General features: G+C 38.8%; 1 protein-coding gene across 9 annotated transcripts in view; it reads right to left on the reverse strand.

Annotated features, from left to right (window-relative positions):
* Window positions 1-19,912, reverse strand: part of TMEM39A (transmembrane protein 39A) — a 40,575-nt gene that overhangs the window by 8,219 nt on the left and 12,444 nt on the right. For 8 of the 9 annotated variants that reach the window (XR_010125682.1, XM_063661661.1, XM_054481048.2 and 5 more), the window contains 3 exons: window positions 18,878-19,100; window positions 13,412-13,495; window positions 8,012-8,166 (listed from right to left, as the gene is read on the reverse strand). Coding sequence is in view for 8 of the 9 variants with exons in the window: in XM_063661661.1 (XP_063517731.1) it covers window positions 8,012-8,166; window positions 13,412-13,495; window positions 18,878-19,100 (462 nt within the window). In the remaining variant the exon portion in view is untranslated. The remainder of the gene's footprint in view (window positions 1-8,011; window positions 8,167-13,411; window positions 13,496-18,877; window positions 19,101-19,912) is intronic. The other variant, XM_054481043.1, reaches the window with a different exon arrangement.

The following is a 19,912-nucleotide window of genomic DNA, read 5'->3' on the forward strand; positions in this document are numbered from 1 at the left end:
TACCTCAGATAGTGGCTGTAACACTGTTTAAGTATGCAATAAACGTCTCATTAATAAAAAAGAATTCTGGAAGTACAAATGAATTTCTACAAGTAAAATTAATTGGTTAAAGAAGTGAACATTTTTGAGACTTCTGATAACTTCTTATAGTATTCCAACTGTTGGTTCCTTAAAATTTTTTTAAATACTTCAAGTCCTCATTAAGTAATTTCCACATTGTGACCTAGGTATTATAAATTAAATGGTCATTTCATGGACATAAATTCAGATATGATAAATAGCAAATAAAAAGATATTTAGGGCCAGGCACAGTCCCTCATGCCTATAATCCCAGCACTTTGGGAGGCCAAGGCGAGTGGGTCACCTGAGTTCAGGAGTTCAAGACCAGCCTGGTCAACATGGTAAAACTCTGTCTCTACTAATAATACAAAAATTAGCCAGGTGTGGTGGCGCGGGCCTGCAATCCCAGCTAGTCGGAGGCTGAGGCAGGAGAATCACTTGAACCCTGCAGGTGGAGGTTGCAGTGAGCCGAGATCCCACCATTGCACTCCAGCCTGGGCAACAAGAGTGAAACTCCTTCTCAAAAAAAAAAAAAAAAAAAAAGATATTTAGTTACACATTTTATAACAAAATGAACAGATGACACTTATCCATAGTTTTCTACAGAGGGAGAACTGATGTTACTAATTAAGAACATTCTTAGCATTAGCTCTGGGATCTACTGTGAATGTGCCCTTGGGAGGACAAGAGTGGGTAGAGGTAGAAGTATTAATTCTAATTTTTTTTTTTGAGACAAGGTCTTACTCTGTCACCCAGACTGGATTACAGTAGCGAGATTACGGCTCACTAAAGCCTCAACTTCTTGGGCTCAGGCAATTCTCCCGCCTCAGCCTCCCAAGTAGCTAGGACTACAGGCGCATGCCATTACACGCGGCTAATTATTTTATTTTTGGTAGAAACAGGGTCTCCCTATGTTGTTCAGGCTGGTCTTGAACTCCTGAGCTCAAGTGATCCTACTACCTGGGCCTTGCAAAGTGCTGGGATTACAGGTGTGAGCCACCGCACCCAGCCAGAGAAGAAGTATTAGACAAAAAAACTCTCACATGTGCATATTTGTGATGGCTAGAGCAGGTCATCAGAAGTTCAATGTTGCCAAAACACAAGCTGCATGTGTAGGTGTAGAGGTGGGGATAAGAGGCTAGAGTGTGTGGTAGATTGCAATGATGACCCCAATTCTTTACCCTCCTTTGTAGTCTCACTGCCACATAACTGCATGGCCCTCATTCTATGGGTGAGGCGACCTGCCCTATCCCCATACTGGGCTCTACAATGGAGGGCTTTGTGAGGTAAACAAAATAATTCATTAAAGGATTTTAAAGAGGGTTAGTAACATGATTAAATTTCCCATTGTGAAAATCATTCTAGCTACAATAAAAATGAAATGGAGGGGAAGAAGAATGGATTATCAGAAGACCAGATGAAGGTTGATAATGCAATAGTAAAAACTATGGAGAGCACTGGACTAATTCAAGATACACTTAGGAACCACAACTGTTAGACTTCAGACTAATTTACCCTAATGAGAAGCTATTTGAGAACTGAGGGGTAAAAAAAAGAGGCAGAAAAGGGCCTCTTTCTTAGTTTAACCTATGGATAAACAGGAAATTAAATACGTTGCTATTGTCATAATCTAATATTTTAATTTCTCGCACTTTTGATTTTTAAATTGAAGTTTAGATAAAAGGTGGATTATACAACTTCTTAAAAGTAACGAAGGCAAATACAGGCAGACCTCATTTTATTGCATTTCACTTCATTGTGCTTCCCAGATACTGTATTTATTACAAACTGAAGGTTTGTGGCAACCCTGCATCAAGCATATCTGGGGGTGCCATTTTCCAAAGTGCTCACTTTGTGTCTCTGTCATATTTTGATAATTCTCCGAATATTTCAAACTTTTTCATTACTATTACATCTGTTATGCGAAATGTGATCTTTGATATTACTACTGTAATTGTTTTGGGGCACTACAAACTGCACCCATATGAGACAGCACACTTAATGGATAAATGTGTGTTCTCATTTTTCCATCAATGAGCCATTCCCCCATCTCTCTCCCTCACGTCAGGCCTCCCTATTCCCTAAAACACAAGAATATTGAAATAAGGCCAACTAATAACCCTAAATGGCCTCTGAGTGTCCAAGTGAAAGGACATCACACATCTCTCACTTTAAATCAAAAGACAGACATTAACCTTAGTGAGAAAGCATGTCAAAAGCCCAGACAAGCTGAAAGCTAGGCCTCTTGTATTAGCTAGCCAAATTGTAAATGCAAAGAAAAAGTTATTCAAGGAAATTAAAAGTGCTACTCCAGTGAACATACAAATGGTAACAAAGCCAAACAGCCTCACTGCTGATATGGAGAAAGTTTTGCTGACATGGTCTGGATCAACCAGCCACAACATTGCCCTAAACCAAAGCCTAATCCAGAGCAAAGCCCTAACTCTTTTTAAGTCTATGAACCTCCAGAGAGGTGAGAAAGCTACAGAAGAAACGTATGAAGGTTAACAGCAGTTAGTTCATGAGGTTTAAGGAAAGAAGCTGTCCCATAACATAAAAGCACAATGTGAAACAGCAAGTGTGAATGTACAAACTGTAGCAAGTTATCCAGAAGACCTAGCTAAGATCACTGATGAAGGTGGCTAAACTAACAGACTTTTCAATGGCGACAAAACAGCCTTATACTGTATTGGAAGAAGATGCCATCTAGACTTCCATACCTAGAGAGGAGAAGTCAATGCCTGGCTTCAAAACTTCAAAGGATAAGCTGACTCTTTTGTTAGTGGCTAATGCAGCTGGTGACTTTAACTGGAAGCCAATGCTTATTTACCATTCCAAAAATCCTACCATCCTTAAGAATTATACAAAATCTACTCTGCCAATGCTCTAGAAATAGAACAACATATTTGGATGACAGCACATCTGTTTACAGCATGGTTTACTGAATAAGCTCACTGTTGAACCTACTGTTTAGAAAAAAAGATTCCTTTAAAAATATTATGTACAGCCGGGTGCGGTGGCTCGCGCCTGTAATCCCAGCACTTTGGGAGGCTGAGGCAGGCGGAGCACCTGAGGTCAGGAGTTCGAGACCAGCATGGCCAACATAATGAAACCCAGACTCTACTAAAAATCCAAAGAAATTAGCCAGGCATGGTGGCACGCACCTGTAGTCCCAGCTACTTGGGAGGCTGAGGCAGGACAATCACTTGAACCTGGGAGGCAGAGGTTGCAGTGAGCTGAGATCACACCACTGCATTCCAGCCTGGGCAACAGAGCGAGACTCCAACTCAAAAAAAAAAAAAAAAAAGTACGTACTGCTCATTGACGACGTACCTAGTCACCAAAGGCTCTGATGGAGAGTGTTGTTTTTATGCCTGTCAAGATAGCATCCATTCTGCAGCCATGAATCAAGAAGTAATTCTGATTTTCAAATCTTATTATTTAAGAAATACATTTGGTAAGGCTATTTCTACATTAAATAGAGATTCCTCCAATGGATCTGGGCAAAGTAAACTGAAATCCATCTGGAAACAATTCACCATGCTAAATGCCATTGAGAACATTAGTGATTTATGAGAGGAGGTCAAAATATCAACATGAGCAAATGTGGAGGAAGTTGATTCCTACCCTCATGGATGACTTTGAGAGGTTCAAGACTTCACTGGAGAAAGTAACTGCAAATGTGGTAGAAAAAGCAACAGAACTAGAATTAGAAGTGGAGCCTGGACTAGGTGCAGTGGCTCATGCCTGTAATCCCAGCACTTTGGGAAGCCAAGGAGGCTGGATCACTTGAGCCTAGGAGTTTGACACCAGCCTAAGCAACATAGCAAAACTCCACCTCTACAAAAAAACAAAATACAAAAATTAGCCGGGCGTGGTGGCACACACCTTGTAGTCCCAGCTACTTGAGAGGCTGAGGTGAGAGGATCACTTGAGCCCAGGAGACGGATGTTGCAGTGAGCCATGATTATACCACGGCACTCCAACCTGGGCGACAGTGAGACCCTGTCTCAAAAAAGAAAAAAGTGAAGCCTGAAGATGTGGCTGCACTCTCTCACAATCAAACTTAAACAGATAAGGAGCTGCTTCTTATGGATAAGAAAGTTGTTTCTTGACATAAAATCTATTTCTGGTAAAGATGCTGAGAACACTGTTGAAATGACAAAGAGTTTAGAATATTATATAAACTTAGTTGTTACAGCAGCAACAGGGTTTGAGAGAAATGACTTCAATGTTGAAAGAAGTTCCACTGTGGGTAAAATATTATCTATCAAACACATCACATGCTACAGAGATATGTTTCATGAAAGGAAGTGTCAACTGAAGTGGCCAACTTCACTGCTGTCTTATTTTAAGAAAGTGACAAAGCCATCCCAACCTTCAGCAACCATCACCCTGATCAGTCAGCAGCCATCAACATGGGGCAAGACTCTCCACCAGCAAGAAGATTACAACTCACTGAAGGCTCAAATGCTCATCAGTATACTTTAGCAATCAAGTATTTTTTAATTAAGATATGTACTTTTAAAAGACATAATGCTATTGAGTACTTAATAGAATACAGATAGTATAAGGCTGGGCATGGTGGCTCACCTCTGTAACCCCAGCACTTTGGGAGGCCAAGGCAAGAGGATCATTTGAGCCCAGGAGTTCAAGACCAGCCTGGGCAACAAAACGAGACCCGATCTCTACAAAAAATTTAAAAATTAGCCAGGCATGGTGGCACACGCCTACAATCCCAGTCCCCTAGGATTGCTTCAGCAATCCTAGGAGGAGGGCAAAGCTGCAGTGAGCTGTGATTGCACCACTGCACTCCAGCCTGGGCAACAGAGTAAGACCTTGTTTCAAAAAATAAAATAAAATAAAATAAAATAGACTACAGTATAGTGTACACATAACTTTCATACATGACTAGGAAATCAAAAAATTGACATGACTCGCCTTATTGTGATATTTGCTTTATTGCAGCAGTCTGGAACAGAACTTACAACATCTCTGAGGTATGCCTGCATGTTTAAAACTAAAATGTATTTAAATCACATAATTATTTCATTGTTTTAAGGGGTATGGAGAGCCTCTAAGAGTAAGTAAGTTTCTTTATATACTTAAATTGAAACAGAAAAGTTTGCTAGCCATCTTGATAATAATAATCCTCTTAAACTTGGCCAAAATATTCTTCAATATATCCATAATTAGCCTTTCAAATCAGATACGGTTAATCTTCTGATTCAACCAGTAAGGAGAATGACTAAAAATTTATTTTCAACTCAAATGGCTGAAATATTAATCTATAAATATAGAAACAATTCATGTAAAATATATTCCTCATATGAAATCAGAGTCATGAAAAATGTTCATAACAGATAATTCATTTTGTAGAAAACAAGGGTAATATTAATGAATTCAGTTGATGAGTGACTTAAATAACTGTTTAAACAATGTAATCAGACCTACTATAGTATAACCAATAGAAAGACTGTTCCTGTCATCCTTATTAGCACAATCTCTAATTATGACTTGATTTTATACTTTGTTAATTACCCACATAAATTCACGCTAACACTTCAGCACCATAAATAATATAAAGCAGTAATTCTCAAACTTGAGCATGCATCAGAATCACCTCGAGGGCTTGTTAAAACACAACTTGCTAGGTCCTACTTTCCAGTTTCTATTTCAGTAGGTTTGGGGTAGATTCTGAGAATTTCTAACAAATTTATAGGTGATGCTGATGCTGCTATTCTAGAAACTACATTTTGAGAACTACTGATACAGTAATGATTAAGACAAAGACTCTGGAATCAAAAAACCTTACTCCTCAGCCTGGGCAACATGGTAAAATCCTGTCTCTACAAAACAAAACAAAACAAAACAAAAACTAGCGGGGCATGGTGGTGTGCACATGTAGTCCCAACTACTTGGGAGGCTGAGGTGGGAGAATTGCTTGAGCCTGAGAGGTCAAGGCTGCAGTGAGCTGAGATCGCTCTACCGCACTCCAGCCTGGATGACAGAGCAAAACCCTGTCTCAAAAAAAAAAGCAACCGTCTCTGGACAGTGGTGGTGTTTGATGGGAAAGTGGCATGACAGAATCTTGTGGAGTATGCGTAACGCTCTGAAGTCTTGACAGGGGATTAAGTCACACAGGTGTGTCCACATTTAACAAAACTCCATATACACAAGATTTGGGAATTTTATTTTATTTTATTATTTTATTTTATTTATTTATTTATTTGAGACAGAGTCTTGCTCTTGTCGCCCAGTCTGGAGAGCAATGGTGCAATCCTGGCTCATTGCAACCTCCATCTCCTGGGTTCGAGTGATTCTTCTGCCTCAGCCTCCCAAGTAACTGGGATTACAGACACGCGCCACCATGCCCTGCTAATTTTTTTTATTTTTAGTAGAGATGGGGTTTCGCCATGTTGGCCAGGCTGGTCTCGAACTCCTAACCTCAGGTGATCTGCCCACCTCAGCCTCCCAAAGTGCTAGGATTACAGGCTTGAGCCACCGCGCCCGGCAGGAATTTTATTTATACGAATTTAACCTCAAAAGAAAAAAAAGCTGTCAACAAATATCGAGCTCTAGTTAATGATACACACATGCTGAAGTATTGAGGGGGAAGCAAACTGAAGTCTGAAATTTAACTTTGAAATGCTTCAAAAGTAAGATGGACTAATGGATAGAGGGATGGAGAGATGGACAGGTAAGTATTACACAATTATAGTAAAACATTAATAGGCAGAATCATCTGGGTGAGGATTACACTGGTGATAGCTGTAAAATTCTTTCAACCTTGTTGAATGTTTAAAAGGTTTTGTAATAAAATGTTAGTTACAATCATAATAATACATATACATGTCTACAGCACTTGAATATGGCATAGAGTAGACCCTCTTACCTGCAGGAAGACATTCCAACACCCCAGTGGATGCCTAAAACCATGGATAGTACCAAACCCTACATACACTATGTTTTTTCCTATACTATATACACATACATACAATAAAGTTTTAACTTATAAATTAGGTACATTAAGAGATTAATAATAAAATAGAACAATTATAACAATATACTGTTTACAATTTCATGGATAGAAGATTCATTCTTACAGTAAATCTTAGCAACCTCAGCATGATTTTTCGTCTTTCCTAAGTCAAGAACTTTCCCTTTTCACTTAAAGAAAGCACTTTACAGCTTTCCTTTGGCATACCTGAATTGTGAGCATAACTACACTTTGGAGCCATATTAAGTAAAATAAAGGTCATGTGATCACAAGCCCTGTCCATCTAATAACCAAGTCCGCTACTAAGCAACTAATTGACAGGTAGCATGCACGGCATGGACATGGTGGACAAAGAGATGATTCACATCCTGGTGGGACAAAATGGGATGGCGAGAAATTTCACCATACTACTCAGAACAGCACACAATTTAAAACATAATTTGTCACATATTTCTGGAATTTTCTATTTAATGTTTCTGGACCTTGGTTGATCACAGGTAACTGAAACTTCAGAAATCAAAACCATGGATAAGGGAGGACTACTTATTGTACTTCTGTTACAGGAAACAGAAGATCAAAGTAATATGACCAACCAAGGGTAAGACTGGTTTTCGAACCAGTGCATTCATCTAAAATTAACTACCGTTTGCCCAAATATAGATAGCAAGAGGGGACTTTACTTGGTGAAGAGAGATAATTAAAATATTCTCCACTGGCAACACACCCTACATTCCAGGTTTCCCAAGACAGTCCTGGTTTATGCCTGTTGTCCCAACTGTACTCCAGTTTAAAAAACAAATTATATGTTCACCATGCTCATGGATTTCCCAGTTTTCTAAATGCTTCATTTATATTTGAAGAATTTCATTTTTTACTCTTAAAAGTATCGTTTACGTGACCGAAATAATTTCTAAAGATTTACTAATAACATGGTAAAACTGGAGTACTCACGGGTAGCCAAGAAAAAGGAGATTGAGGACTGAATGGCTTCGAAAGAGATTGACGAGGGTCCAACAAAGTACCCATCCACACAAAGTGAGTAGTACCAAGCGAGCTGATATCAGAACCATGTAGTGAATCATTGATGCTGCACCTGCCTTAGTAGCCTGAAAGTTTGGAAGCACCAAAAGGAACATTTTATAAATGATCTTCTTCAAAAGCATTGTAATTCAAGTAAGAACTTAATAGGTTTAGTGGAAGCTAAAATGTGTCTTTAAAAAGTGAAATAAAAGAAAAACTGCCCCATCCCACCTTATCTTCATACTAATTGAAAATTCAGACTTCTCCAGGCACAGCTCTTTCTTTCTTGCACCCCGATAGTGCCATCTACAGACCTCTTCTAAGGTCTTTTTATATCATCTAATTTATTAACATTGGAGCTTCTCAAAGTATGTTCCACGGATCATATTATTTTGTTCCATCAGAATGACCTGGGCTACTAATTAGACATGTAAACTCCTAACAACTTTCCTCTCCAGGGGTAAGGAATAAAATCTTGAGTCAAGCAACCTATATTTTAACAACTTAACCAGTTGATTGATTTATTTATTTATTTTTAATTTTTTTTTTTTTTTTTTTTTTTTTTTTGAGACAAAGTCTTGCTCTGTTGCTGTTGCCCAGGCTGGAGTGCAGTGGCACAATCTCAGCTCACTGCAACCTTCACCTCCTGGGTTCAAGCGATTCTCCTGCCTCAGCCTCCTGAGTAGCTGGGATTATAGGGGTACACCACCACGCCCAGCTAATTTTTGTATTTTTAGTAGAGACAGGGTTTTACCATGTTGGCCAGGATTGTCTTGAACTCCTGACCTTGTGATCCACCCACCTCCCAAAGTGCTGGGATTACAGGCATGAGCCACTGTGCCCGGCCTGATTTTTTATGTACATAAACATGGAGAGCCACTAATTTATCTGTCTTACTTCCCACTAAACTATAAAGGGCCTCAACAGCAGTAACAATATTTTTATTTTTCTTTGAATCCTCACCTCTAATTTGCTTGGTGAATTAATGTTTCATAAATTAGTGAAGTTTCAAAAAATAATCCAATCTTCTCTGACAGATCCCTATATAAATAAGTTTCTTTTTTAACTTTTGCAAACATGGAAATAATGCATAATCACTTCCAATTCTTTTTATCACAGCTATTCAGATATGCTTCTTCAATTGCAAATCTTTAAAACTGACTAAATACAGTAAGTACTTGTCAAAACTTACTCTGCAAAAAATGCCATTTTCTTTCTAAATGAACTAGGGAGAAGAGAATGAGCAAAATGTAGGGGAAAATGGAAGATCCCCATAACCTCTAAGAGAGCAGTGTTGGAATCCAGAAAGGAGAAAAAAATTATCTAGAGTGAACAGTACATGGTAGGGGATAAGGAGCTTTTCAGGTCCCTCCTATGTATCCGTTTCTTAGTCTACAGATCATATTATGGAGTACCTATAATATATATGCAATATACTGTATACTGAATACTATATATATACAGCATATATACGTAATATATAGTTACTTTAAAATGCAAAGCAGCAGTTAAATAAATGCCATAATGAACAGCTTAAGCCTCAAACTGTGAAGATGGCTCAGGCTCTTCTCAGTCATAGCCTGGCACATAGCTTCACATAACTCCCCTGATACATACCTTCATGCCAATTTACCTCACATATCAAAGCTTAGTAAAGTTATTTAAGCTATTGGAGATACTCCATTACCTGCTTCTCAAAAGTTCAGGGTTAGAAATAAAAAAGACTGCTTCTGCCCAATGTCATCAAAGCACAGAGCTTGGATTTGTTAATTCTGCCTTATTCCAGAGCCCCAAGCTGCTAATCACTGTGCTGTATGTGACAGACCCTTTACCAGATCCTAGGGGTAGAGTGGTAACCAAGACAAACAAAACCCCTGTGTTTATGAAGCTGACTAACCAAGAAAAACAAATATTAAACTCATATCTAATCTTTTTTTAATTGTAACGAGTGCTATAGGAAGAGTAGGCTGCTATGGAAAGTAAATAACAGGAGATCCTATTCTGGAGATGGCTTGTGTTAGTAAACAATATTTAAGCTGAGACCTAAAGGATAAGCAAGATTTCACTAGGTGAGGGGCAGAAAAATATTCCTAACATTATGTTAATTTTAAAATACAGGATATGAGACTGTATATAAATAATTCTCAAATATAGTAAAATAAATGTAAATATAAAATCTTCATACGCATATGAAGATCAGAAGAAAATATAGCAAAATGTGGTCTTTGGCCGGGCGCAATGGCTCACGCCTGTAATCCCAGCACTTTGGGAGGCAGAGGCGGGTAGATCACCTGAGGTCTGGAGTTTGAGACCAGCCTGGCCAACATGATGAAACCCTGTCTCTACTAAAAATACAAAAATTATCTGGGCATGGTGGTGGGCGCCTGTAATCCCAGCTACTTGAGAGGCTGAGGCAGGAGAATCGCTTGAACCGAGGAGGTGGAGGTTGCAGTGAGCCAAGATCATACCATTTACAGCCTGGGCGACAAGAGCAAAACTTTGACTGCCCCCCACCCCCCAAAAAAAGTGGTCTTCAATAATGAGATTGTGAGCAATTTTTAAATGTCCTGCTTTATATTTTAGTGTTTTCCAAATTTTTTTCAATAAAATATACTATTTTCCTATTTAGAAAAACAGTTTTTAAAAAGAGAGTTGCTTCAGGTTGGTGAAAGAACAGCTAAATTTATTTCTAGTCTTGTGAAGCAAGTATAGAAGTAGAGTTAGCCTGGAGGTGAACAGGCAGAGCTGGCCTGGAGGTGAATAAACAGACTCTACCTACGTGGAGAGGTAGTCCTCTCTGAATAGCATTTCCGTTTATGAATTAATTACCACCAGCCTCTCCTTAAATATTATTGATCTTTCTCAGGGTAGGGATCCTTTGTGATATATGCAAAAAAAGGAGGAAAACATATTTTAAGGGAAGGAAGGAAAGATGATTTATGATAGGTTTTATCCATCTAATTTAGATATTTTAGGAAGAAAATCACTATACAGCTCTTATTTTAAATTTTTGAATAGGTAATACATTCACATCACTCAAAACACAAAACATGTAACAGTGTTTGCAGTGAAAAGCTTTCCACCTGCTGATCCTGTCTCCTAGCCACCTACTGTGCAACCTGTTACTAGTTTGTATGTCCTTCTGGAAACTATTTATTCATATATAAGCAAATATATTTTGTTCCCTCCTCGTGTCTTATTTTAAACACTGTTCTGCACCTTGCTTTTTTCATTTAACATCTTGGAGGTCAATACATAAACACATTTTCATGTTGTCAATGGCTGTATGCTATTCCATTAGTGGATGTACCAAAATTATTTGAACATTCCCTTACTGATGAACATTAAGTTACAGAATTAAGACTTTGATAAAACTATGTTTAAATTTAGCTTAAGTATTCTGTTCCCATTAAGAACTGCAAGACTTGGCCAGGCGCGATGGCTCACACCTGTAATCCCAGCACTTTGGGAGGCCAAGGTGGGTGGATCACTTTAGACCAGAAGTTCGAGATCAGCCTGGCCAACATAGTGAAACCCTGTCTCTACTAAAAACACAAAAATTAGCTGGGTATGGTGGTGGGCGCCTGTAATCCCAGCTACTCAGGAGGCTGAGGCAGGAGAATCGCTCGAACCTGGGAAGCAGAGGTTGCATGAGCTGAGATGGCGCCACTGCGCTCCCACTTCAACCTAGGCGACAGAGCCAGACTCCATCTCAAAAAAAAAAAAAAAAAAAGAATTGCAAGCCTATTCCAACTAAGGCTATGCAAAAGCTGCTATACTACTTTTAGGCCATTTAAGTTATAATCTTTGCAGCAACAAGGTAGAAACCCCAGTTTTGAAGGGTTACACACTAACTGGGCATACTAATTGGACATGTACAAGTAGCATTTCCAAGTAACTGAAGGGATGAAACAAAATCATTTCCTATTTTAACAAATGAAAACATAAAATTCCACTGAGATCCTCTAAAGAAAGAACATGCTTTCACAATATAACAAAAAGTGAGTTTCTATTTTCATCCTCTAAATAAAAACTCCAAAAGAAAAGATTATAAACAGACATTCCTACTGTGAAAAACAAGGAATCCTACTACCTGTGCTTTTTGGTTAACTTCAAATGGTTTTCAGATCTTGACTTAGTATTTCCAGTTACTCTGCTTCCAGAAATAGGGTTCCTGAAAATCAGAGCTTATACACACAGATTTTCCATGTATGTTTTGGGAAAAAGAAGTTGACTCTCAATTATCTGTGATTATAGTAACTATTCATTTAAAATTTCACACTGAATTATAAGTTCCAAGATTAAAATTATTAGCCACTTCAGCTAAATTAACATTTTTTGTTTTTGTAATCACTTATAGGGCACAAGATAACAATATTTTAAGAAAGCACATTTCCCTGCCTCATTGGGATTTACAAATATATGAAAAATGAGGCCAGGCACAGTGGCTCACGCCTGTAATCCCAGCACTTTGGGAGGCCGAGGCAGGTGGATCACCTGAGGTCGGGAGTTCGAGACCAGCCTAACCAACATGGAGAAACCCCGTCTCTACTAAAAATACAAAATTAGCCAGGTGTGGTGGCGCATGCCTGTAATCCCAGCTACTTGGGAGGCTGAGGCAGGAGAATCGCTTGTACCCAAGAGATGGAGGTTGTGGCGAGCCGAGATCATGCCACTGCACTCCAGCCTGGGCAACAAGAGTGAAATTCTGTCTCAAAAAAAAAAAAAAAAAAAAAAAAGGAAAGAAAAATGATACCAATGGCCTAGCTCTGTCAACAATTTTTAATTTTAAAAAGATCATTTAATGTTCTAATTCTTTCTCATTCTGCTCACTAAACTACTTAGATTCTAGTCTTCAGATTAATCCTATACAAATTCTGATACTCACCGCTTTTCAAAATTCTAAGAAACTCAAATAAATGTTTCTTGCCAACAATCTTCTCAAATGGTATATATTAACAGTATCAAGTGAATATTATCTGGAACTGAATGTTTTAGGTGCAATTGTATGTGTACAGATAACACTTCATATTAATAGTTACCTGAAATTCATCCTATTTTTACTGAAACTATTTAAATTTTTTAAATTGTACTGAAAAACTCAGTAGCGGAACACAAGCTCTGACCCTACGAATGAATTTTCTAACAGTTTTTGACACTTGAATTTTAAAAAATTACACTGCAGGGAAACATTTTTTAAAGTACTGGCAGAACTCACATGGGAGTAATTTATTGTTTCATTAAATGGGGACACGTCACGTTTTCAACCTGCACCCATTCTAGTAACCAACTCTAGCTACATGTGACAGAATATAGTGAATGAACTGTTACCTCTGAGATGAGAGCCCATACAAGCCTCCTCGCAAGCATCACTGTGATGAATGCTGCCAGATGATAATCAATGAGATGAAAATTCTACAACAGAAATAAATAACTACATCAGAAAGAAATATGATGTGTATTCAGCTGGCACTACTACAAGAATAGAGGTTTACCCCTCAAAAGATCTTCCTTAGATCACCACACCCTTACGGATTATGGGAAACACTATTTTAAACTACCTGGAATGTATTCCTCTCCCTTTTCAAAAGTATTACTGTACTAAAAGGAAAAGATTGCAGCTTTGAGTTAACAAGTTATAACCTGCAGAATTATGGCAAGAATAATTTATATAAAATGCCATATTTATAATGTGTCAAACTTAATAGATCAGTTGGGATTCAGTCTTCAGAAGTTACTGTTGTTGGTCTCTTATGCAAGCTTATGTTAATCTAATTGGGCATCTACTAAACTCTATAGATGGTACATCAATTATACTCATTTAGTGTTTCTCTCTAGTTTGATTTAGAAGTATGCCTTATGTTTGGTCTCTTCTAAAAAATAATAGCATTACCTAGATGCTGTCTACAGTTCCTCCTAGTTCTAAATCTGTATATACAACTGTGGTAATAAGCAAATGAAAAGTCTTTAGCAACAATATCCCAGGAACCACCAAAATCAGGATGTATTTTCATTTTGATGATCAAAAGGTCTGTAGGTTTCCACAATTTCTTCCAGAATGAAACATTAAATTTCTCGATTACTTAATTTAATAAATCTATACATAGCATCCACAATGTGCCAGGTACTCTCCTTCACACTAAAGATACAGTGTGGAAGATGACAGTCAAGGTTCCTGCTCTCCTGGGTCTTACTTTCTACTGTGGTGTCAGAGGGAAAGGAAATGGCAGAGATTACTATTCGTTCCTTCTGCATCACCATAAAATTTAACTAGGCACTGACTCCTAGCCAGCTAAAGGTTCATTTTCCAGCCTCCCTTGCAAAAACTACTTTTAGCCAAGGGATGAGTGAAAAAGTAATATGCACAACTTCTAAGCCATACTCTTCCAGAAGGAGCTGTCCCCTTTTCTCTTTTCTTTCTCCTTCCTGCTGGTCAGATATGACAACTGGAGTTAGAGTACCTGCCTTGGACCATGGTTTGCAAGCAGCATATTGGGGATGGAAGAGCAATAAATACAAAGAGTTGCCATGCTGATGTTATATCACCCACATAAACTTTTATTAAATAGGGAAATAAGTTTCTATTTTGTTTTAGCCACACTGTTGCGGCAGCTAAACCCATATCTTCAATAAATTTGTTTGGAGAAGCAGGGCAAGTAATGACAATAAAGCTCCCAAGCAAAAGCATTTTTAAGTAGTTAAAACTACTTGTAAGAAATAAAACAGTAACAAATAATGACTAAGAAGGAGGTGCAGAGCCCATTTAAACTGGTGGTTAAGGAGGCTATCTCTGAGAGGATGGCATTTGGGCTGAGAGCTGAATGAGAAAAAGACACCTGGCATTACAAGCTCTGGGGACAAAGGGCCCCAGACAGAAGAAAAAGCAATCACAAAGGCCCTAAGACAGGAAAATATATGCCTAGTGTGTCTAAAAAGCAGCAAGAAGGCTGGAGTGAGATAATTATTGTAGTGGGGCAAGATCAGTTAAGAAGCTCTTGCTTTTAATTCGAGTGAAAAATGATAACAGACTGAACAGCGTGAGTAGCAATGGAGATGGAATTAAGTGGCCAAATTTAGTACACATTTTAGAGATAGTACAGCCAGAATGTCAACAGAGTGGCTTGCCACTCCTTAGATCATTTCCTTTTCTTCCTAAGTATAATGGATTCTAACAGTATTCATCCCCTCCTATTTTGGGACTCCTCCCTGCCTACCCTACTCCTCCAAAATAATGCATGCAGATTCACCTGACCCCTGGCTGATGTCTGGGTCTTATTATTGCATCACCAGTCCATCTAAGACATTTTTAAAAATCAAAATATTGGCCAGGTGCGGTGGCTCATGCCTGTAATCCCAGTAATTTGGGAGGCCAAGGCAGGCAGATCACGAGGTCAGGAGATCAAGACCATCCTGGCCAATGTGGTGAAACCCTGTCTCTACTAAAAATACAAAAATTAGCTGGGCATGGTGGTGCGTGCCTGTAATCCCCGCTACTCGGGAGGCTGAGGCAGGAGAATCACTGAACCAGGGAGTCTGAGGTTGCAGTGAGCAGAGGTCATACCACTGCTCTCCAGCCTGCTGACAGAGCCAAACTCCGTCTCAAAAAAAAATCAAAATATTTAAGTGCCTAACACATCTTTTTGTTAAGCAAATCCTGTTATAACCAAATCAATGAAAACGGTAATGTGCTTATGATTAACTCTTTGTAACCCAAAATATTTGATTAATCAGAGCCCTCTATTTCTGACTTCTAGCTTTTATGTTTCTTAGGGTTAAGACTCATTCAGTTAATTGGCTGACAGCTAGAATGATACTTCACATATTCAGGTGTCCACATTTTCTTTTTGATATTAAGGTCTTGAAATGGAAAAATAAAAACCTAATATATAAATCTGACAAAATTATTATGAGTATCTGACCCAGACACTCATAATAGAAGAAAACTTAAAAGACAGACCACATATTTGGGATAGAAATCCTTGCTAGAGCCTCCTGGTCAGGTAACCACCTTCCATGCTTCAATACCTTCAGTGATGGGAAAGAACTTGATCTCCGGCAGTCCAATCTATCTTTGAACAACTCACTGATACAGGCTCCTTTCAGATTCATGGGCTAAACTCTTATTTGCTATTTCACATGTTACTCTTGGCTTCACAATCCGATTTTAAGCTTTGTGTTAGCAAAGATTATGTGCATCAGATAAGCGAGCCAATCTACTCTACAACCTCCATTAAGTGTGCATTCCTCTACTGCAGAGGCTGGAAAGCTAAAAATGACATTTCCAAACTTTCTTGCAACTCAGACTCTAGATACGATTTAGGTTCTGTCAACCACAGGCATCATATAAAACTTGAATAGAAGTGAGTGAAGTTAGGGGGAAAGGTAGCAAAAGGCATCCATTTTTGGTGGTAAGGGTCAAAGCAAAGGAAGCATTAATTCTGGAGTCAGCAGCTATAACAGCAGGTTCCTGATTATGACAAGAACACTGGCTTCCTGTTTCAAGGCAGTATTTGTAGGTGACTTTCTAAAAAACTATAGTCAGATATGTTAGACTGGGCAAAGAACTCTTCGATGAGACTGAAAATTCAACAAATGAGAAGTTTCCAGGGAAATGTCAAACCAAGTAGAAATTTTATAATGAACTACCCAAGAAGCACTTACAGAATAAACACAGGACTAAAACAGGAAGTAAAGCACAGTAGATTGGTCTGGACTTGGGCACTCACTATGCCGCTATGTGATTTTTGAACCAGTTTATAGGTCTTACATTCATTTATAAAATGGGAGTCATATAATGGTACCTACCTATTTTGTCTTACATTCATATATAAAACGGGAGTCATATAACGGTACCAACCCATTTTTATAAAGAGTAAATGAGATAATACTTGTAAATAATCTACTAAATATTTTAATGTGTGTTCATTATTGACACTGTTAAGATAGTGAGTATTTATTTATAGAACTATATAGCTGTAAAAGGCCTTAAAGAACATCCAATCCAACTTCTTCCTTTTAAAACACCATGGCCAAAAAGGATGAATGAAGTACAGTTTCTACACTCAATAAGCTCTTAATCCAGGTAAGAAAAAAAGACTATTAAAAAAAAATTTGGCACTATATCATTGCAATTTTTCAACACAGAAACTGACATTCTTATCACATGATATTAAGTAGACAGAAGGTCAATATAGCAAGAAAATTCTTAATAGTTAATACCAGGAACAACCAAATGATACAAACATTTAAAACAAAAATTTTTATTCTCTTTCTATACTATCTTAAGGATTTTGGCCCACATTTCCTTTCTATGTTCACCATGCTAGGGAGGCTTTCTAATCTTTATTAGTCCCAAACACATATATAAGAAAACAATAGTCTTCTTTTGTCTAGAGCCTATCTCTATCACCCATTCAAATCTGCCATTGCCAACAACCTATCTGTCAAGTCATCTGACTAGCCTTAGTACAGTGGCCACAATCTTAGCTCACTGCAGTCTTCATATCCTGGGCTCAGGCAATCCTCTCACTTCAGCTTCCCCAGAAACTAGGACCACAAAGTGTGCACTACCATGCCAAGCTAATTTTATTTTTTGTAGAGACAAGTTCTCACTATGTTGCCTAGGCTGGTCTCAAATTCCTGGGCTCAAGCAATCCTGCTGCCTTCACCTCCCAAAGTGCTGGGATTATAGGCATAAGCCACCATGCCCACGCCTTACCAGTATTTTTTTATATACCCATCTATGGTGAACCTTCTCTACTCTTTTTTTTTTTTTTTTTTTGAGACAGAGTCTCACTCTGTCGCCCAGGCTGGAGTGCAGTGGCTCGATCTCGGCTCACTGCAAGCTCCACCTCCTGGGTTCATGCCATTCTCTGGCCTCAGCCTCCCAAGCAGCTGGGACTACAGGCGCCTACCATCACACCCGGCGAATTTTTTATATTTTTAGTGGAGACAGGGTTTCACCGTGTTAGCCAGGATGGTCTCGATCTCTTAACTTCGTGATCCACCCGCCTTAGCCTCCCAAAGTGCTGGGATTACAGGCGTGAGCCACCGCACCTGGCCTATCATGGTATTCTTAATAAATGGAAAGAGAACAGTATATTTTTATGTACTTCAGCAAAGACAGCCAATTTCTCAATTTCACTTCCCAATTTCCCAATTTTATTTAAGTTCACTATGTACCCAGCTAAAGGACTATATTTAGCTTCTCTTGTAGTTAGGAGTGGACATGTGTGGAAATGATGTAAGCCTGGCCCATAAGAAACTGTCCTTTATATTGCCCTAAGCTCTTTCCCCTTCTGGCTGACAGGGATGGGCCACAGCCACCTTGGAGGCCACAGGTTGGAAGACAGTAGAATCTCCATCAGCCTGGGTCCCCTGAAGAACTCCTGGCAACCAGGACAACTGCCTCAGAGTTTATTTGTTACAGAAGCTACCACTATCCTAATTCAGCCATCAAAAGTGTAGAGTTTTTAGAATGTAGTAACACTGACACCTTATACTTACAAATTTAAAATGGTGTAGAGAAAACTAAATACCAAAACCTTTCTGTGACATTATTATAAAAAATTATTTAAATGTTTTCTGCATTTTCATTTATATTTTTACTTCCTCTGGTAGTACTTATAATTTAACCATCTTATCATGAAATTTTATTTCTGAAAGTAATCTGTGGCCTAGCAGAAAAACATTTTATTAAAAGAAAAATTACTAAGAAAAACAATTTCTACAGAAAGGCTTTCCGGGTAGTTTCTTGGGTAAGTAACATGAAGAACTTAAAGTCTGAGTAAGACTTACCAGTGATGTACAAGAAGCAGGATGATTGTAAGGATACCACCACACTGTTTTATAAATGTTGATGTACTGAATGAAAAGAGCAACCAACAGGTAGATGAAAAAAAGGAATTCAAAGAGTAGGCTCCCATCCACAGGCAAGTCAGGAATTTGGCAATGACGAACAGGACCTGGGGTGATTAAGGCTGTGATAGGTGGGACTGGAAGGCCAATAGCACTACCATTCCTGAAAGAGAAAACTATGGTTAACTCAAATGGTGATAACCTCCAGTATCACAGAACATAAAGGGCTCCTGCTGTCTCCTCCATCTACCCCTTCACTGTCGGCTTTCCCCCCAAGACTCCATCCTGGGATCCTCTTCTCTTCTCCCTCCACACTTTCTGTCAGTGATCTAAGATGCAGCTATGGCCTCCATTATCTCCTACATGATGAAGACTGTAATTTCTCTCCATAGAGCTCACTGCTAAATTATAGACACATTATTCAATTCCCTACTGGACATCTCTGTGTTCTTCCCTCTTATAGTCCTGACCTTAGTTCATGGCCCACTCAGTTAGCTGCCCACATCAGAAACCTGGCAGTCATATTAAAACTTTTCTTGGCCGGGCGCGGTGGCTCACGCCTGTAATCCCAGCACTTTGGGAGGCCGAGGCGGGTGGAACACCTGAGGTCAGGAGTTCAAGACCAGCCTGGCCAACATGGTGAAACCTCATCTCTACTAAAAATACAAAAATTAGCCAGGCATGGTGGTGGACACCTGTAATTCCAGCTACTTGGGAGGCTGAGGCAGGAGAATCACTTGAACCTGGGAGGTGGAGGTTGCAGTGAGCCGAGATCATGCCACTGTACTCCATCCTGGGTGACAGAGCAAGACTCCATCTCAAAATAAAAAAAAAAAATTAAAAAAACAAACAAATAACTTTTCTTTTGCCTCTCCATGTCCAATCACTCTCTAACTCTCCTAGATTCCACTTCATAAAACTTTGTCCAAACTGTACCTTCCTCTTTAAACTCATTTGCTTTAGTTCAAGCATTCA

Source organism: Pongo pygmaeus, chromosome 2, assembly GCF_028885625.2.
Source record: "Pongo pygmaeus isolate AG05252 chromosome 2, NHGRI_mPonPyg2-v2.0_pri, whole genome shotgun sequence".
Classification (NCBI taxonomy): domain Eukaryota; kingdom Metazoa; phylum Chordata; class Mammalia; order Primates; family Hominidae; genus Pongo; species Pongo pygmaeus.